This window comes from Dermacentor andersoni, chromosome 4, assembly GCF_023375885.2.
Source record: "Dermacentor andersoni chromosome 4, qqDerAnde1_hic_scaffold, whole genome shotgun sequence".
Classification (NCBI taxonomy): Eukaryota; Metazoa; Arthropoda; class Arachnida; order Ixodida; family Ixodidae; genus Dermacentor; species Dermacentor andersoni.
Genome location: NC_092817.1, coordinates 120,093,529 through 120,115,250, shown reverse-complemented (window position 1 = coordinate 120,115,250; position 21,722 = coordinate 120,093,529). Strand labels below are relative to the sequence as shown.

General features: G+C 46.1%; 1 protein-coding gene across 1 annotated transcript in view; it reads right to left on the bottom strand.

Moving 5' to 3' along the window:
- Positions 1-478: 478 nt before the first annotated feature.
- Positions 479-21,722, bottom strand: part of LOC126537538 (hillarin-like) — a 50,538-nt gene continuing 29,294 nt past the window's right edge. The window contains exons 3-6 of the mRNA XM_050184633.2: positions 18,191-18,295; positions 9,678-9,835; positions 3,097-3,217; positions 479-1,400 (exon numbers count right to left, since the gene is read on the bottom strand). Of these exons, the coding sequence (XP_050040590.2) occupies positions 485-1,400; positions 3,097-3,217; positions 9,678-9,835; positions 18,191-18,295 (1,300 nt within the window). The 3' untranslated portion in view covers positions 479-484. The remainder of the gene's footprint in view (positions 1,401-3,096; positions 3,218-9,677; positions 9,836-18,190; positions 18,296-21,722) is intronic.

Genomic DNA, 21,722 nt, shown 5'->3' with positions numbered 1-21,722 from the left:
ATAGTGAAGAGTAATGCTAATGTTACGTTGGCACTCCCTACACGGAAGAGCCACGTGCGCTGCTGACATCTTGTATACCATAACAGTCACTCGTTGTAATACTGCCTGCAAACCGTCGTTCCATTAGGAAACCAGTGCCAAATGGGGCCACACATGTCGCCGTGGCGATGGAAAGACTTCAATTACGTCCCATAGTTCGGGAGGAGCAGGCGACCAAGACACAGCATCGAGCAGAGGGCGGCATGCTTCATGCATAATTTTCCTGGCAAGAAGGGCGCAGTTGGTGTGTGCTGGGCCAGTTGTCAGACTGTCCGCGCCTTGGGCGACACCCCCAAAAATTATATGCAGTCCCCATCACATCGCTTGTCTTTCCTGGGAAGTTGAACCAGGCAGTCGTGGCGTCAGAACGTTCACACGGCGAATTCGAGCACACCCACAGGCCAATTTTGCGAGTAATAACGTCGTCGCGCTAACTGCCCCACTCCTATCGCACTGCCGATATCCGGACCCTCTTCCCTTTCTCTTTCTCATTCTCCTTTTCTTTGTCTTCCTCCGGCAGCGGTGGTCTGTGGTGCGCCAGCCGCAGTTCTTCGTCCAGTTGCAACCTGGTGAGCTTGCAGTCAATCAGGAAAGTGGCCACAAGAGGAAGCCGCCATTTCCCCTTGAACTTGGGCTTGGGCATGGCGAAGATGACGAGCTTGAACATGCCCACACGCTGAGGCACAATCTGGAACGTCACGCGACGATCCTTGTCCTCGCGCGTGATCATGCCCTTGAGGTCCATCTCGACACTGTCCGCATCCAGTAGCTGATGGCTCACAAGCATCGTTTCGGACAAGTCGATGGTCAGCTTTCGCTTGGCGCCCCACGACACGATGACGGGCCCCGTCTGATCGACGAGCCGCATGTTGTAGTCGTAGAAAGATTGCGTCGGGCCCCACGGGACTTCGTTGAGCGGGTACGGCACCAGGTACTTCTTGGCACGGAGGCACTCCAGCAGGAAGACGCCGATGTTCTGGAGGCTGGCGCTGGCCGCTGCCGCGCCCCCATCTCCAGCGGCCGCTCCCCGCATGTCGCGTTCGCGGTTGGCGTAGATCTTGAGGATGTACCGTCCTTCCGTGGGCGGCGTGACGCCGAAGCAGGCCACGCAACGGTCCTCGAGCAGGTGGCAGAACACGTAGTTGTTGAGCGTCGCGTTCTCCGTCTCGTCGGACGGGTAGAGCTTGAACTTGTAGCGCATCGGCTCGTGCGAGGCGATCCGTAGCTCCGTGCGCACCTTGAATACGATGGGGTTCTGCGGCCGCGTTCGCAAGCGCATGTTGAGGTGGAAGAAGTGCGGCGTCACCTTTGGAAGCGAGTTGAATTCGTCGAGTGTCAGGTGCTTCTCCAGTAACTGCCACCTGGATGTCATGAAAGGGGACAAAGAAATATCAGAATACGTCACCAACATGCGCTATATTTGCGGCTTCAGTGACGACGTGTAACGCGGTCCAAGCGAGAGCACTGGTGCGCGTAGCCGTGCCCTGCCTTCGAGAGTACCCGATTGTGAAATACTGTGAAATAGAAGTTAGTGACGCATGGTGCATAATCGAGAGCTGGGCCTGTTCTATGACTATGAGGATACATTTATACCTTGATTTTAGATGATCAAAGTGCTACTATAGCTCAGCTTCTTTTTTTCTTAACAGATGCCTCTCACTTCTCTTGCCGTAAGCGCTTTGCGGAAAGCGAACCAAATTTGCGTGTCCAGAAGAAAAACTGAGATGACAGAAAGATTTACGTTAACAGACCTCCAGAGCAATGCTCATTCTTTTGTAAGTTTCACAACAATGCGCCCAATTATTCCAATTTGGCAATTATATCAGTAGCGTCTGACAGGTGAGCACTGCACGTCAGCAGCTTGCTTCAGTCGACAAGCAATTCTCGTCGCCCAGAAATGCATATTAGTACTGCTCGTCTTCATAGAAATGCTTCACGTTACATTCACATTTCTTGAAGCAAGCAGCTTTCGTTCAGTATTTGAGCCATTTTCATATTTGATAGGTGGTCGGACTCTGCTAGGAAAAGGTTTGTTATTTTACTCTGTTACTCTGTTTCAAAATTGTTACTCTGTTGAACACAAGAGTGAAAGAGCAAATCATCAGTGTGAAATAACATCAGACAACATCAATGAGCCTGAAAACTTTAAGTTCTCTTGAATCTATTTGGTTAGATGTTACAGTGTTTTTCGGGCAAGCCGGGTACAAGTAACTTAACAATGACGCAATACACAAACCGATAAAAGTTCAAATTTTCTCTAAAAAACGCCGCACTATTTCACTCAGAAAACATGACGTGCGGCACAGCCGCAACAAATCAAGGCACCCTTGAACCCTACACGGGATTCTTTTTGAAACGCCTCACCACCACATTAAGAATGTAATCTTCAATACTGGACATTTCTTGCAGTGGGATAGAACAACAAGGTAAAGAGAAATTGTGCATTGAAAGTCAGGGAGGTTAACCAGAGGTAGTTTTGGTTGGCTAGCCTGCACGGGGGGAAGGGTTAAGGCGGATAACAAAATTTTGGTGTCTTTAGCAGATGCCCTAATCTGACAGTTTCGGAACTCGGTCAGGTACCGAATTACGTGAGACGAGTTATCGGGGGGAAAAAAGGTCGTTTACGGGCGTGCACCTCAAACTTTCTTCCACGTACAAACCGACTATAGTAATGGATGCAGTTACATAATACATGTTGCAAGCCCTTAGTAACTGAACGCATAGGCGAGCGAAACCTAATAACTGAAGTTTCGATCTAAAGTAGTTGGTGTAAGCCACGTTGAGCCTGATGCTGTGTTTAGTGGAGGGACGTAATATATTACGGAAGCAAGTCTCTAAAAGGCATGATATTAAGACAGCCAAGCTTATCGCTCTCAACTCCGGCCTCTGCATTTGGTGCTTTAGGTAAACAAAAACAGTACGATTCATTCATGTGGTGAAATGCCGCCGCAAAGAAGAACGTAGGCTAGTTCCGTGCTCGGATACAGTCACCAGTAATGTGCATCACGTGAGAGCGCAAGAAAGCGAGTGTAGCGAACGCAACAAAGTGCAGTTCACCTTGAGTAATTCTTTTCCATCTCGTCGTAAGGAAAGTGCGTCCATATGAGAACCTCAGGGTCGGTCATGAAGAAGTGTTCGTTGATTTTCCTTATAAACTTCCCGGTGTGGTCTGTGTAGCCTGTGCAAGAAAAGAAGGAAAGGAAGCGAAGTAAAACACCATTACAAAGAGCAACACGTTTGCTTTGGCACTGACCCATATCCTGAAGCGTTTACCGATAAAGAATTACTTTCAGATGACATGACATCCGTTACCTGGCTACAGGGTAAGACAGTGTACATTACAAAATTTTGTCTCGTCCTTCACAGCATCTGGAGAAATCTTATGGCTGTAAGGAATTGCAATGTAAGTCCGTGACAAACACGCTCATATTCTAATAAGAATGCGAGCAAACCACGTAAAGTGTTTAAGAAGCAAGGCTACGACAACAAACTGTTGTCGTTGATGGATATTCTTGTGAAAGTGAAAATTTTGTCAGCACAGCCGTGAGCTAGAAGCTCAGCGGTAGAAAATGCAATGTTTCCATCACATGGCACCATCCTGCATTGATGCATTTGCGCCATTTCTAAAAATAAAGCAAGCAAGAGAAGGGAAGAAGGAAAGGCAGGGAGACAACAAATTGTGCATGTGACTTAGTGGGGAGAGACAGGGACAGCTATGGTGGGGGACACTGGTTCAAAAGCCCCTCCCCCAGCGTCGGATACATTACTATATTTCTTCAAAGAGGTCTCAAGCCTGCTGAAAGAGGTATCTAGGCGCCTACCAATATTGTTTTAAAGCGGGCTTGCTACTTATTTATCTGCCGACTGATATCCAAGTGCTTGATAAGAGGCAAAGAACACGCCGCATTAATTACCGCCATTTCGCATTGAACGCACACCGCTAAGCCATACCCGCCATAAGACGCATACGGGAGCAGAGAACGTATGACGTGACTGGCTAAGCTCCCAATACATGCTCACTACACAAGGCTTCGGACACCGAGGCCAATTTCCCGTCCCAGCCAGAGATGGCGCCGCAGTTGTATATTGTGTTTCAAACTCATCACCATGCAGGAACAATCTTTTTAGTAAATGGATAGACACGCTGCTGCCTAAGCCAAGTCCCGTAAATATTTGTTGTTCAAAATTTTGTTAAATATGTAACAAAAAGAAGAAAGAATGTGCGCTTTGAGATGGTTCGAATAGGGAGCCCATAAAGCGGTGGTGGCAAGCTGTAAGAAGCCGAGTCGATGGACGAGCCCGTGTTGTCTGTGCTCTCGCCGTGTGCGGTTTTCACTCGCTTCCTGTAGGTTGCAGTCTGTCATTTCTATTTCTGCAGTACTACGTCGCCGCTATATTTAAAAGAAATTAAGCTGGGCATCAACAAACGATTGTTCAACCCTCTAATGACTCGAAGAATGTTTCTCTTCTTTTTTCTTTATGACAGAAATAATGTCTCCTATGATTGTGTAAGGGAAGGTGAAAAGTGTTGCCAAGACAGTGATCGCAAGACAAAATGGCAAGCAATCGCACCGCAAGACAGCAATCGATATGCGAAAGCAGTGGTGCCGAATCGAACCCGCTCGCATGAGGGCTCAGTAATTTATAATATAATTTAATATACAGTAAATATACTTTAATATGCCGTAGCAATTCCTTTGCGACCACTTGCACATGCTGGTTATATTTTAGACTGCATACATAGTGACTCTGTCAATTTTGTTATAAATGACGTCCGAAATGATGTACCGTTCGTAGACGAATATTGTTGCTCCTAATGTACATAAAACGCCACAACAAATATTTTCAAGTTTTTATACATTCCGTCTTTTGTTTAAATACATGTGCAAACAAGACCTGAACTCAAATGGAGTATAGGTTAATGTTGTCGCTGGTAGTGGCTTTCGTCTCGCACCGCTAAGCCCCAGCTTTTCTAAATTCCCTGACACGCAATTAGTTAATCGAGACTGTTCGCTAAATGAGCTCCATCAAACAGAGGTCGTATGATTGCGCTGCTATCCGGTGCGCGCTAGTGCGCGGTCACGCGTAGTCCCATGAAATGTTTTCATATTTCGCGGGTTTTCTCAATTCGCCCCTCCCCCCCCCCCAAAAAAAAAAGAAGAGAAAGGAAGAGCACGCGATGTGTCTCTCACTGAAAACATCTCATTTCGACATCTCTTAGAATGATCTACAACTCCCTTATTGACACCTTCACGATTGTCGCAAAAATTAATAATATGGTTATTTAATTTTAATTGAAAAATAAATTAATTTGCGTGTCAGGGAATAATAAATTACTAGCGGTTGCTTCACTGAACTTCGCTCAATATGATCTTGGCATTATTCGCGTAGGATGATCAGTCTTTCTTTAAAGCTTGGTGCATGATAGATGTGACAGCCTGTATAATGTTTTTGACTAAACTACGTCTGGTCGGTTCGCAAGTTAGTGACGGAGTCATAAAATCTGGCTTCGATTCCAAAGCTATGCTGACTCAAGCTTAACGTACTCTGTGTGGTGATGCATTGTGGTGATGTGTTGTAGCTGACTCATAACATGGACAGTAATTTCGAAACACGAAGCTAAGCGTGCAGTTGATCAGAGTAAGAATAACTGAATTCAAATATCCTGTTCTTGCTGGGAACGTAGCAGACCACGAAGGTTAGTTTTCTTGCTCTAGTCAGCGGAGTGCCATTCCCAGCGTCACCATTAGTGGAAGGTCAATTGTTACGTGTAGGTACACAACCCGTGCATCTTCTAAGTGACGCAGGTGGTAAATGGGAAAGAGGCGGATCGCGATAACGTGCAGGTTTTCCTTGTACTAGCTCATCATGACAGTGGTCGCGATGACGTCATTACAACAGGGTTCACCTCCTTTCTTTTGCACTGAAAGGTACCGAGATTCTTGATTTTTTTTCATTTATGTTATTTATTACACAAATTTCGTTTTTTATATTTCCTCAACATTGTTTTTAATGGAAATTGACTTTGACATTTCTTACGCATGCTTCGCATTGATAAACGAACCCGCCGTGGTTGCTTAGTGGCTATGATGTTTGGCTGCTAAGCACGAGGTCGTGGGATCGAATCCCGGCCACGGCGGCCGCGTTGCGATAGGGCTAAATGCGAAAACACCCGTGTACTTAGATATAGGTGCAGGTTAAAGAACCTCAGGTGCTTAGAATTTCTGCATTTCCCCCCTCCCTACGGCGTGCCTGATAATCAGATGGCGGTTTTGGCACGTAAAACCCTATAATTTGATTTTTTAGTTAATAAACGAGCAGGAAAATAGGCCCTGTCAGTGGAAGAAGTTGGATGCAATAAGCAAAGGCAGTTTTCGCATATAAGCTTATGACACCGGATTAACTTAACCTATTAAGCATGTTAGGTTTACTTGCTATGTTGTCGAAGTTACAGGTGACTTTAAAAGTAATTGTTTCCGTATTTGAGCAGCATAGATCATGAACAGCTAACCAGGTTACTGCCCAGTAAAACACTTGCACTTCTTTGAGTATTCCTCTTCCTCCTTAGTGCGAATAATTGCACTGGCGGCAGCCGGGGTTATTACGTTACGTTTATTGTTATGTATTATTCAGCAATTATATCTCAGGAGTGATAAAGAATAGCAGAACTATTTTTTGCTATATTAATGTTACTTCAATACCTTGTAAAATATCTCGGCCACTGCCTGTTTATATTCAAACCCGCATAGCAGTCCTTTGTGGATAGTGATGCATATTGCAAAAAACCTGAGTAACTTAGTTTGTTTTTGTTTTTTTATGGGGTTTTACGTGCCAAAACCACTTTCTGATTATGAGGCACGCCGTAGTGGAGGACTCCGGAAATTTCGACCACCTGGGGTTCATTAACGTGCACCTAAATCTAAGTACACGGGCGTTTTCGCATTTCGCCCCCACCGAAATGCGGCCGCCGTGGCCGGCATTCGATCCAGCGACCTCGTGCTCAGCAGCCCAACACCATAGCCACTGAGCAACTACGGCGGCTCCTGAGTAACTTAGTTCTATATGTCCTTGCTGATTACTATCGGGAGTGCGCGGTCCCTCGTCGATACACGAGCTTGCGCAATTCAAGCGTACCGAGGTAAAAAAAGAAACAATCAACCATTTGGCTCGAAGTGCGTGAGCCGTTGCCACTAAGCGAAGCTACAAAACTCTTTTACTGTCATTTAAGTTTACCTTATAGAATGTTGTTCCTTTTCATGTTAAACCCTTGAAAGGATAGTAGCTTGATTCTTAGATATATGACGTGCTCCGCTCGTACCTTGAAGCTAGAGCTAGGCCAACCTAGAACGGCTTTTCATTAGATTTGAGGGCACATGCTCGCACACTGACAACTGCTGTCACTGGTTTATACGTGATTTCTCTAGCTTAAGAATACAAGGACTCTGACAATACGTTATCTGGGTGAAACTACTTATGTCCCAGCTTTTTCATTCGGTAATTTAGCCCACTCGTATCCTTGTCCATTTTTGATTGGTGCTTATTTGGTATTCCTTGAAGTGTGCCCATTTTTTCCTTCTTATATTTGTTGTAGACCCGCCTATTTGCTTGTTACAGTAAATACTACTTACTTCCACACAAAAAGATTTAGTGTAGTAAGGTGCAATTCCTTGCATCTATTATACAAGCCCAACTTTTGTGAAAATCATCTACTCTGAGCACCCAAGTTCGGCTAAAAGAAGATGGTAGTTAATGTTACACAAAACAAAGCTTTTTTTTGTGACAAGCGTTAATAGAACATAACATTGATGACTCCCACCTGGTGACAACGTTTCAAACACGTGAGACAACAAAGAAAATCAATTTCGTCATTGTGCGAGCATGAAAATCCGCACAAATCGCGTTGCGCATTATGCCGGACCATTATTTTGTTTATCTTCAAGCACATAGTAGCACTCCTCAGTTTCTTGAATGATAGCTGAGTGTCTGAATCACTTATTAAAGACAAACCACACATAAATTAAATAATTTCCACTGATTATCCGCAGTAGATTGCGAATAATTTTCTCGTGGTCGCTCGGAAATTATTCCAACATCTAGGTTACCATATCGAATAGTCAAATTATTACATTTGTTCAGTTCATAATTATATTTAGCCAACCAATGTGGGAACTAGCTAGGTGCTGCAATCTGTTTGGCTTCAAGCGTACTTGGCAACTAACCAAGTTATCACTAAGGATTATTGCAAAGCTGCTAGAAGAAACATCAAAATTTCAGGCAGCCATTCAATACGAGAACTGAATGGAATCACCAAATATTTTATTTGCTCATTTGTCGCCTTGTCGTAAATTTATCCTATTCCATCCTTTTTCGCTTCGGCTTTCCAGCCCATAGCACCGCTTTTGGGTTCTTTAAGTGCTATGGGAGCGTCTTAATCAGTTATTGAGGCCAAGTCACATATAAATCCAGTAAATTGCACTGAAGCCGTATTTTCGCTGGCGTGTGTTCCCGATTTTAGAATCTGCGGTTGTACCGTAAGAGTTGGTCACGTTTATAGCGAGCCTCCAGCACACTGCTATCATTGGACGGCAGCTCACAGAATCACATTGTACAATGTAGTGTATCATAAGCGCAATATACAAAATTGCTTGATTACCGTGTGACAGCCCCAGTATTAAAGTTCGCGCATGCTGTTGCAACCATTTACAATGCATGGAAACAATTTTATAGAAAATCCGGCAAAGTTTAACAACGCGAGCTCGGGTCTCCCATGAGGAGACTTCGAGGCCTAGCCTCGTCGCCGCCTCTTGGGCCCGCTGGGCTGCCCACTCTTGCGTCTAGAGGTTGGAGCTGCGCAGAGCGGCGGCCCACTCCCATGCAAGAGCCTCCGAAGCTACTGCCATTTTAGCTGATGTAACAGGACACTGCCACAACATGTGCGAGAGCGTCGCTTTAGATGCCTGACATAACTCGCAAATAGCACTCAGGTGTTACGCGGGGAAAATGTGCCGCAATCGCACCGGACTGGGCAACTTGTGTGTCTGCAGTTGTCGCCAGATGACTGCCTGGCGACGTTTCAGTTTGGGGTGAGGTGCGGGCAATATCCGCCTGCCTAACTGGTAGTGCTTGGTGATATCGTTATATGTGACTGAGCGTTCTCGCGTATTTCGCACCAGGAGGTCCGAACTCGAAGAGGGGGTCTCCGACTATGCGCGGCGGGTCATTTCTCGCCCAGAGGGGTGTTCAAGTTAGAAAGCCGCCGTCGGTGGGGTTGGTGACGTGCGCTGGTAACCACCTGACCGCGGTGCTATCGAATTGCTGTCGACCAGCTTTCCTTTATTTCTGTGTCGTGATGGTCTCCTTGAGATAGAGGTCGTTACGGATATACTTTCATTAGGTTTCTTATCAAAATGGCACCATTAAGGACTCTAGAGAGCGTTAAACGTTAGAGGGTGTATACAAAACAGCGGCTGGCGTCTGCAATAGTAATGCGGCTACGTCACCATTTAAAAGCAATGTCAGACTGCCTACAAGCGCTCGCCAACCTATACTGCACATAAAAGTGCTTCGTGTAACTCCCGCTCTTTACATTGTCGAAAGCCAGCGTACGGTTGGTGTCGCGTCCTGAATCAAATACCAACCTGTGCCCCAAGTGTTGTCGATAAGCCTCCATGCACCTAGGATGAAGACCGCGTTCCAGGCGTGGGTGACGTCTTGGCCCGGATGAAACTGGTGACCAGGACGGTAGTCGAAACCCTTGGCGAAGCCTTGCAGAGTCTTTTCTCTAATACCTGCTAGCCTGCACAAAAGAAATGGCAATTTTTTTAATGCGGTCGCTTGAGCAAGAGGTAGTTCACAGAGCCTGAGGCTCCTTCGACCCAACCGTCGGCTGCATTGCGCACACGTTGTGATTTCCCATGTGTTCCGAGATCGCGTAATGTCGAAACACATTCACGCACGCAAGCAAACGCTGGCTTGCACGCGAGCAGCTAGCCATATCGCGTGACCACAGCTACAAATGTTGCTTACGAACTCCGTGATTTAGCTAGCCCCCCTCCTCTACGTGATTCACGTTTTAGGTGGAACGGGAGCATGTCTTCTCTCCTGCATCGATGCGACATTCTTTGGCATCGCTCTATAATAAATTACACAAATATGATAAATTATGGCAGTGAACTGGCCACCAACACATCGGTACGCTTCCAGCATGCCCAAACACCACCCAGTGCAAATTTGGTGAATATTTCGCACTTTTCTGAGAGCGAATAGGACCATACTTCCTGGGCAACTGCACCGCAACAAAAGGAAGAGTATCATGGTCGCTAAAGCAAAGAAACAACAACAAGAAGAAAACCTGGACAAACAAGACTCGCATGCAAAGACGTCACTGAAAACGCATCCCGCACAAACTGAAAACGTGAACAGATGCCAGCCATGACTCGGCTACAGATTCAGATAACACGATTCAAATGGGCGACGACGATGATGAAACACTTTATTCAAAAAAGGATAAGAGCAGCAGTTGTGGAGAGGGTCCCTCAGTCCAGGGTGCCGCTGGGCGCGCCTTTCGTTGCTTCAGCGATGAAAGCTCTCAGGTAGTGCTGGCTGAGCCCGCAGTGAGGCTGCGACAGTCAACCAAGCAGGCGTAGGGGATAAGTTGGCGGATGTTGGAGGGGAAGGGTGAGGAGGAGGGCAGGGCCACAGTATGTGAGAGCCACTGGGATGCCCGCCACACCTGTGACATCGCGGAGGAGGTTGTTCCTGAGCGAATGCGCGAAGGAGGCGTAGACGTGCGGGAGAAATAAGGCGCCTGAGCTTGTCGGATAAAAACGGCGTGCGCGCGGGGTAGACCGTGTAGCAAAGGCGGGAACGCGCGGCGGCCAAGTCGATAGATTTGGAGGAAAATTGCAGGAGGTCGGGAATCATGTTATCTTGGCCCAGGGAAGTCAGGAATTAGGCAAAGGGTGTCACGGGCGAGTCCATTCGATTAGTCCATTCATTTCCCGACAGTCCTGAATGGCCAGCTACCCACACGATCTCAACAGGTGTAAGAAAATTAACTTGGAGAATATGTGTAAGAGGAGTACACTCTTAAGCAAAAGTACACCCTTTTGCCCCCCAACAATAATCGTCATCTGTCTTGTCCGCATTTCCTTTCTTTAACGCGGCGAGCCCGGTACTACCCAGTAACGAACGGCATGCGCGTTACCAACATGACATAATATTCCCGACAGGAAAGTAGCGGGCGCGGCGCTTTCAAGAAAGAAAACGCAAGCAAGGCAGATGACGATTATTGTTGTGTGGCCGATATACACCCCAAAGGGTGTACCTTTGTCTAAGAGTGTAGGAAGTTCCCCGCGTAAGAGGAGATGACAGGTGACCATACAATCTGTGAATATGATGGGCAGGTGAACAGGTGACAGGGAGAAGATAGCGGCAAGCAGCTACTATCGCATGTAGTTAAGCAAGTATAGGACCTGTAACCGAGAGGACTTCTCTCTGAAGGATGGCATAACGGTTCGGAAGAACCACAATGGCAGAGCCGAGTGAGGAGACGTTAATGTCTGTGTAATAGAAGTCGTTATTTGGATGAGTGTGGATGAAATGCTTAATATATCCGATCCGAGCCGCGCGGCGTTGTGTGTATTCACGTGTTTATGTTGCGAGGTAATGGCGCGATTAGTAGAAGTGCCCCGCAGGATGACGAAAGTATGGTGGCGCTCATGGAGGGGGACTTTGAGACAGAGAAGCTGACATTGGTCAGAATGTGGCACCCCTTAGCGGTGGTGCTCAAACGAAGTTTCTGGTTGTGATGCATCAGTCAGGATGATCTCTTCTGTACTGTCGTGTACGCCCAGCTCAGCTAGGTGGTCGTTACTGACACTGATAGAGAGGAACAAAGCAATTTTGTTGCTTTGCCTATGAGTGTGTCAAGATGGTGAATGTCCTGTTGGCGAAGAGATAAATAAGGGAGCTGGTAGCGACAGAGAGCTAAGAGTACGTCCATGAGAAGACGAATAAGCGACACGAGTTCGACACGAGTTCGACACTAGTTCGACACGAGTTCGACACGAGTTCGACACGAGTTCGACACGAGTTCGACACGAGTTCGACACGAGGCACGGTGCCATGATGGCTGATGATGATGTACGATGAAGAGGATGACGCAACATCAGCCAACATACAATTACTGACGCAATTCATTAGGCATATAAAACAAGAGATAATAGAAATGTAACAAGACTCCCGTAGTTTACCCTTACGCATTAGAAATAAAACAAACCTGCAAAGAAGATCACTTTCCTCACAAACCACTCAGTCGTACAACAAACAGTCTGTGCATAAGACCAAAGTACCTGCAATGGCTAATAAACAGGCAACGTATAGCAATTCAACTGCAAGACAATGGCCAACCATCGTACGCTGCTATTCTTAAAGTACGTGGTGACAGAGAAGAAATACCTGACATTTTATACCTACAGGAGGTCCACCAACTAATTTCGCTCACAGGCTACGGGGTACGTGGGTCACGAACAACCCACACCACATTTGTCTGGAGAGACTTAGTGGAGAGACAACCACTTGAACCACCATGCAGCACTGAAAGTTACACCCTAACGACAAGAACAAATTAAGCAGCACACTCAAGAAAACGCAAGGTTGTTTTTTTTATTGATGTAGTGGTGCTGCGATTGAAGGCATACTTTGCTCATTTGATAGAACGTGACTTCAATGCTACATGGAACTTATGAGATTACAATATTAACAGTCTCTAAAGCAATCAGCTGCACAAAAGATAAGAACGGCACCACTGTGAATCAATTCATAACCTCACTGATAACATGTCAACTTACTGGAACTTAGAAAAGGTAGAGCACAAGTTACATTACTCACGACGTGCCAACTGACCGCACCCTATACAAGTACATTGCACACACGCACAAAAGACATCGCAGCAGAACGAATAGAGAGGGGCCATTAGGAAATATTCCGCAGGTAAAGCAATGACCCCACGGACGAAATGACCGTGTAAACATGGTTTGAGACGGTATGAGCAAGGACACAGGCACATGCGCAAGAAATAGTAGAAACCACAAATCGCTCTAGACAAATAAGCACCTCTTGCACCTCAGTTGTGAAGCCACGCATGCGTTGAATAAAATATTGAAAACAAGCAGCTGCAAGAGGGGACTCAAAAATCGCGTCAAACACATTCTTAAAGAATAGTTGAATGCTATCACCTCGTGGGAGAGAAGTGGAACACAACATGCGTAACATCCCATACCATATTGGCATCACTTATCGCATAATAAGAAGGCTAATAAATCGTCATCGAACTACGTAAACCCAATCCAGCAAACACTCACTAAGCTTATTAGTAAGTCTGAAACTGAGGGCCAACTCATAAATGAACTGAAAAACACGTACATAGTCACAACATACCAGCCCCTGTGCACATATTACACGGGCTCCCCTGCACATAAATCATACCTCACGGAAGTATAATGACATTATGGAAGTGAAAGGGACGATTACATATGTTAAAGCAAATCACATGATCTGGAGCACATGACCGAAGTTCAGCTGTGTAAGCTCACCAACAGTGACTAAGGATACCTATTACAGTGAATCAGCGAGGTATGCGACAACGGCACACTATCAGTGAAACGGGAAGAGGCCACTATCACGTTAATCACGAAAAGCATACCTTTAACTTCTTGTGTGGGAGAAATAATGAAGCAGATTATCGTCAATAGACTTACGAATCACTTCGAATAAATACAATACTTACGTTTCAATAAAATAGTATACGCTATACATATATTGGCCAGGACGCGTTTTTAAAACTTCAGCAAGACGTAACAAATAAAAGAGACAACTTGCAGCTAAAAGTTGTTGTAGCAGTTTTATGTAAAGAAAGCGTTCTAAAACATAATTCATGGTGCCATAATAAGATGACTAGCATCTATTGATTGCTACCACAAAATGTTCAATTACGTAAACCACTTCTTCATCAAATGACGTCAGCTATCAAAGTGTCCACACTCACTAAGTGGCAAACCTCAGATCGGTCTTACCACATATTTATTTATTTATTTATTTATTTATTTATTTATTTATTTATTTATTTATTTATTTATTTATTTGTCGTTTCATACTTCTGTCGCCCATTTCCCTACTTAGACTAATGAGAAATTCTTGCAGATAAATGGTCTACTCACTAATTCAGTCATTCATACCTTGTCACATTTTGCATATACCAAGCCCCGGAATAAGTATGTCGGACAGATAATACACCGTATATCTGTTCACAATACTATACTGATCGTGTAAGCATGCACAAACACCACACATGCACAGAGAGACGGAAAAGCAGGCTGGCAATTGTCTCCTTAAAACATTACCGACGATTACGTTACTTCCTAATGCGAAATTTGAGCGCAGCAAATAAGCTGTTTCACCTTTTCGATAGATTGAGGCAAAGAAATCGAGCAACACATGTATGCGCTATCACAGAATTTTTTTTTTATTTTTCACACGTATTCCTTTAACAAAGACTCCACTAACAGTTCTTGACAGTCATGAAGGAAGCTTTGTGGTCGGAGAAATAGACTGATATATGTTCGACTTGGTACACCAATGCTTGATTCTCAAAGACGAGATCTATACAAGTGCCTCGCGAGGTTGTCACAGCCGTGGGACGCGTTACGAGCGAGAGGAACGGGATGTTCTCCCGCATAAGTGTTAGGAAATTGCTGTTTGTCTTTATGTCAACATTAAAGTCCCCCACTACTAACATCGGTGTGGATCGATGGACGGTTAATGCGAGTTGCAGGAAGTGCACGACGTCTTTCGTGAGTGCGGTAGGGGCGAAGTAGGCAGCTACTACCAGCAAGCCGTTGGGCAACTTTGCGGCGCACAGTTCGCCAACTTCATGTGACGTGCCAAACATTTCGACTGGTATTGCAGAGAGACCTGTGCGCAAGTAGATAGCGACTCCCGCCGCTCTGTTGTGGTCTCTGCGAGCACCACAGCAGTATAGGAAATCTATGATTTCGAGAGGCTCTTCGGGATCCATCCAGGTTTCAGCAAAGCAAAGTACAGAGGAATGGCGCAGAATGTGATCGTGGTGTACGTCCTTGGCATGTGAGGCAAGGGAGCGTACGTTAAGAGCGGAGATCAACAAGTAGTGCGGCTGTTCAGTCATGGCGAGGCACTTGGCGGTGATGGTGTTCAAGTTTGTGGGACTGCAACCGACGAAATTCATCGGCTAGCTTTCTGTCCGGATTGGCTTTTCCGTGGTAGAATGTGAAGTCGAAGAAAGGAATTAAGTTCGAGCCGGCGCTTTGACAACCGGAGACTCGCAGGAAGAGGAGGGAGGGGGGCGGCGTGTACACCCAGCGGCAAACGATGGGGGCAGAAGCGCGCGCAGCAAGCGGACAACACGATAAAGGGAGGAGGGAAGAGATAGCAGCGACTGACTGATGCCGCTGACGCCGATAGTGAGTCAACCCCAGCTGCGGAGTTGGTTTCAGGGACAACGCCGCCGATGCCGACACAAACAATATGATACCCTCGCTTCCGCAGCGCTAAGAACCAGGTCTAGCCGTGGGAAGGTGGTCACGTATTCGTCGACGTGCCGGGGCCTACGTGAAATAACCGGCGCGTCGGCAACTGAAGAGCACCCTATCCACCACACAAAAACAGGGGGGGGACCCTTTCCTCCTCTTTCTGCATGGCGGCGACGGTGTTCTATGCAGTCACGTTATCTTGACTCTCTAGCGGCGTCAGCGGCATCCAGCGGTATCAGTCGGTCGCTGCTAGCGCTGGGGGGATGAAAGGGGGGCGGAGCTGGTTACGAGGCCGACGACAACGCCGACGACGACGCGAAACCCAGGAACGGACGCCAAAGAGCTGCGCTCTAAAACGAAACCACGACCACCCGTTTGAAAAGGGCAAGAACAAAGGGAAATAGGGAGGCAACAACTCAACGACACATCACATCATACGCAGTGTATAGCAGTACAGACGAGAGTGCCGTGGGGAAGTTAACAAAAACTCGAGCCCAGCTTTGTGAGCCTCGCATCGAGTTGAAGCTCAACATTTCAGAGAACGAAAAGGTGTCATTCAGCGAAGGCCAAGAAAGATTTTTACTACACTGTAAAAATGTTTACATCGTTAAGGGTGTTGTCGCACTAGTAACACCGTTACCGTTAGGCCCTTAAAAATGTATAGAAGACGACAACTAAGCTCTAACTAGCCGTGCGATGACAAAAGACGTAATTGAAAACTATGTAATCATTCTGACAGCGTCGGGCGTACAGAAATATCAGACAGGACACTTCCATATCTCTCCCTGTGAAATTATCTCCCTTGAAGAGGCAGTGCGACAAGAAAACACGCTTAAGAGTGCAAACATTTTTGCAGTGTGGAATTCGCTCACCAGTACAGAGGGACAGTTCCTAAAAGTTGGGCATTGTGAAAGCAAGTGGTCAAGCATTCCCCTATTGTCCACAAACCGAGCACGAAGGGATCGGCGCACGTCCGCGCGGTGAAGGTTATTTGTTATATCACCACAACCGATGCGTAAATTCCGCGAAAGGTATCTTTAGGAGCAGCAAGTATACCCTGCACATGTGCAGGATGCGGTCACGTGGAACCATATTTTCATTCAATATACAACTGGTGACAGTACTCAAATTTGCTCAAGTACGACCCGAGCTCCTGCTTCTTTTCAATCGTAAATTACGGCCGTCACCCGTCATATAAACAAACAAAGGTGTGCCAGTACTTACTCAACATCGGAATAAAGTTTTTAGGCCTGCATATGCAAGAAGATGGAGGGGCAAGACAGCACCTGCTCAGACAACATGCCTAGGTGCTGTCCCTGCTGTGCAGGTCATCCAATAGAGGGAAGGCCTTTACGAAGATCGAGAATCTACAGAAGCATGTGTACCAGTTCACTACTCGACTATAGAGTCCGGCAGAACCTCTCGTTCGCAGGTTGTCAAGTAGAGTCTTCCTTTCGATACTGAAGCGCCGGCAGTGCCAAATTAAGTTTTGTCGCGTCGCCAATTTCTTAACATTCTGTGCACAATGGCGAGGTGTGTCGCCCATTTCTGAGAGCCCGCGCTGGAGCCGATCATTTTCTTATACTATAGTTAGGGTGGGTTTCAATCAGTTAAGCCCTTTGACGCACACGGCTCATGTGGCTTGGTCCAAAGCAACCGAAAGAATGTCCAGACTCGTGTGGGTAGAAGATAATGTTCCCCGAAGAGCCGAGGCTAGATCGTAATATTTCATGCTTTCTACTTCTTTGCACTACGTGACACTGAACTCATAGACATGTGGCAGCAGATTCGTGAACAGCGAAAGAAACGAACACATGGAGCAATTACCGGCCCAGACTGCCATGCTAACGCCGCCTACAATACACACCTTAACCTGCCAATGAACCAAGCCAAAGTCAGTTTGACTTGCCCTGCACTTCGCAAAAAATAAAAGTCGTTATGAATTAAAGGCTAGTTTGGTTTACGTGCAGAACGAGTGCGTCTCCTCCTTCACGCGACCTGCACTGATTCCCCACACATGTGCACGGCACACCGCTTCACGTAGCCTTCGTCGGGAACGTACACATCTCTTTCTCCACCTGTTGTCGGTGACATTTTGGTTTTCGAGAACGCCAAGGCGCCACATGAAGACAGAGAGGGAACTTGGGGAGGTGTTCTGTAAGCGTCCAGCTAGTGGACATGCCCATTTCGTCTGCTGCTGAAGTGCTCATTAGCGGGGGCTGGGATACCCGTCAGAATAAGACAAGCGTCCCCAGCCAATCAGCATTTTAGCAGCAGACGGAATGGGCATGTCCACTAGGTGGACGCTTACAGAACACCTCATCCTCCCTCCTTCGCCCTTCCCTCCCCTTCCCCTGGACTGAGGGGTTCTTCTCAGACAGCCATCGGTAATCTGAGATTATTAAAGCTTTGCCCTCTTTCTCCTGTCGTGTGGCACGCGTATCGACATGTAGAAGTCGATATGTCGCATTAATGAAACAACAAGCAAAGCACAACGCTTCCTGATGTAGTTCATGAAGTGTATATAATATATTTATCGTATTTATCGAACAAACACGATGTTATTAAAAGCCGTCACCCACCTGCACATTTCGCTGAACAAAAGGCAGTAGTCCTTGCAGACACCTTGCCTTGACACGAAGACCTCTTCGGGGGTTTGCTTGGTTTCCATGTGCCTCCAGTCATACCTGAATATAGGCAGGATAACTTTGAGCAATTCTTAACGCGTTACGGCTATATGAGGAGGAAGCGACGATTCTTTTGATAAGCAGGAAATAAACAGTTTTCCGATCAACGCCAGAACCAACCAATTAAATGCGATTCAAATGTATCCCTTCCTTTCTTCGAAATGGCGCCACAGAAAGACACGTTAATAACTCAGTCACTTACAAAAATAATGCTTAGCTGACTTTTCTTCTGTTACTATTTTCGTTACTTAGCAATACTGGCTCTCCTGAAACACCTTGCATTGCAGCAACCCAATCCTTCTTTTTTTCTCGAATTTTTTCCTCTCCAAGTTTTTCGAGGCTGCCCGCAACAAACTGGCCGCCACCCTGGTTCGCCTATTATATGCGTCATAACGTGTTTGTTGTGTTACAACTGTGCGTTAGCTTCATACAGAAACGACGGGGCGTTTGAACTATTAGACTGCCGGCGAAAGCAGTCTATTTATTCATTTTTCGTTGCAACTTATGGCGACTCGATTCGGCGTTTCTTGTTATGCCTGAAAATAGTGTTTCCAGAAAGTTTGTTCATAGCGAAGGCTGGCGCTCTCATTTTTTATCGTTGGTTCTTCTGTTTAGACATTGATTGTTACGTTCGTGCACACCGAGCAGACATTTTGGGCGATAATCGATCGACGAGCGCCTCTGCGGGAAATAGCTGTGTACGGAACGCAACGACGTTAATTATTAACGACGCCCGGCACGCTATAAGGGCTATTACCGCTTGTGACGCAAAACAAAATCAAGCTCAAAACTATAGCGTGAGCCCGATGGCGTGTCGTAAAAGAGAATAGGTGCACTGCGACGACTGGTTAACGTGACACTGTTCCGGTTTCAAGTTTCACTTAAGCCATTGATCCACAAAGAAATAGAAAGCAGCAGGTCACACCGTCTCGTCACAACGTTCAGCGTACCTCTGATGGGCAATTGCAAGGCTGTCCAGTAATGAGGCTTCAAACAATTGAGCAAGCCCAGACTTAATGGCAGTGACGCAGAGGCAGTGATGCGCTCACACTTTGTTGATGAACTAAAGACAAAAGGGGAAAGTAGGCTACATAGAGGTGACCGTTAAGAAAATGGAACTGCTCATTTCCTCATAAATACGCATACACACCCCAAACACACACCCCATCGGGGGTTTAAGACACCGTGCAGAGTAATAGCAGCCCGGCTAACCCTTTCCTTTCCAGGCGCTTCACTGCCGAGCACGTTCGTATCCTGCGGGCGCAACGGCCAAATCGGCCAAGGTGCTGCAGCTGCGCGAGGCTGCGTTAAAAACGACGAGAGACTGAGCAGAACCAGTGGGCGAAAACGAGGGCGAGCGATGCATGCGCTAAGCCCCTGCTGAAACTTAATTTTCATCACGCGAATCATACAGGCAGGAAGAAAAATGCAATAAGAAAGACGCCAAAAAACACGAGAAATGGTCAGGGCATATATCGATGGAGCACAAGAGCTAGAAGTTGCCCCGATATGTATTCTTTTTTTTTTCTTCCTTGTCCAGCAACTGAAATACCACAACGCTCAAATAAAGAAAATGGTGCCGTGCTTGTTCGTTGCGAAATGCTCCGTAATTACGCATATCTTCTGATCTATGTGCTTCGTAATTGCGCCAACTCGACAAATATCCTATTGCATTCATACCACCAGCAGCACTTCAAGGCCAGATTAGTGTCTGTCGCACGAGTGACATTTTTCGCAGGCTCTCTATAAGGCAGCTTTGATAGCACACATGTTTATGTTGGGTACCAAATTTACTCACCGTGTCTCCTATTGGGTTTAATTGTTTGGTCTGTTTCCTTCAACACGGTGCGCATATTCCCAGTTTGGATGCGCCTCGGCTTTCACACAACACGCTCCCAACTGATGATGCACTTTGAAGTATTACGTCATGGACTTTGCGTCCGCTTATGCAACAAGGCTAGTAGTACAGCCATCGGCCACGTCATTCTCAATACGGTAGTTTACCACTTGATCGAATCTAAGCAAGATCGTACTTGTTCATGAGCTAAAAGGGAGTCCACCCGAGATGATGGAGTGCTGATCATTCCTTCCTTCCACAGAAGATTATATAGGTGCTTGAGTTAAGGTAAACGAAAGCTTGGTGCAGCCAAGGAAACGAAGCAGCAATATTTACCGGTACCTTCGCCTCCGAACTCATATATCGGATGTGCCACCGTCATAAACCACATCAGGTGCCATTGTCATTATTTTAGCGTCCATATATTTTACGCCATTTACACCAAATACCTTTAGGCCCCTATACAGTCATGGTACAATTACCATTTGTCATTTACTACTTCATAAACTGCTTCATATCATTTTTATTGGCACTCTTTTGTCGTCTCTGGCTACCTTGCGCCAATAAAAACCCATATATCATCGTCATTTACTGGTACACCATCATTCTTGCATGCTAGTCGCGGCTATGGGGTCACGCTGCAGAGCTCGAGTTCCGGGGTTCATCCCCGGTCATGGCGGCTGCAAAAACGCTCACGTACTTAGATTTAATGCACTTTAAAGAACCCCAGATGGTCAAAATTATTCCGGAGTGCCCCACAACGACGTGCGTTGTAATAAGATTGTAGTTCTGTCGCGTAAAATCCAATCATATACGTTAATGTTTAAACTTTCTTGTACAATGAAGAGCAAAGTTTTATTTTTGCTTTTCAACATTTATAATTGTGTTTTCTACGTCCGAAAAGCAGCTACAGTTGGGTGAGTAGGCTTTCAATTTCATGGTGTTTGGGAGTTGTGTTTACCTAAAGGGAATTGAAACCTTGGCGCTCGGGAAGCGAATATTGGAACCCAGTCCAAAACAACATATTTTAAAAGAAAATAAATCAACTGTATTAAAGGTAGTGCCGTTATTACGGTCATACTTCTAAAGCTACAGAAAGTACGTATAGGTAGGAGACAACTTGGCGTAGGAGAATTATCAAGCCATCTTCTCACTGAATAATCTGATGCCTCCTAAATCTCCAAGCGTATAGGTTTTTGTAATATATAAGTAAATAAAATATAAACAAATAAATAATACATATATATTAGGGGAAATACTTTGGACCACTGAAGGCTAAAGACCTGCCCCCCCCCCCCCCCCGCCCCTCATCGACCAAAAAAAGAAAAAGAAAAAGAGCTCTGGCAATGTCCCTGGTTCAACCTCAATTAGGGAGCCTACACTGAGACGAAATCACGTGTGCGGTAGACTCTAACCTCAATCGTGCACAAGATGAGGTAAAAGGAGAAGAAAGCTTTTATTTTATGACAATCTAGCGCGAGTCGTCCCCTCAAGCCATTTGCGTTTGCAGCTTGAAGTTTGTTACCGTCCTTTGCGTTCAGATCACTGTAGGCGCCACGGCGTTGAATACACACATCTGCACAGCAGCGT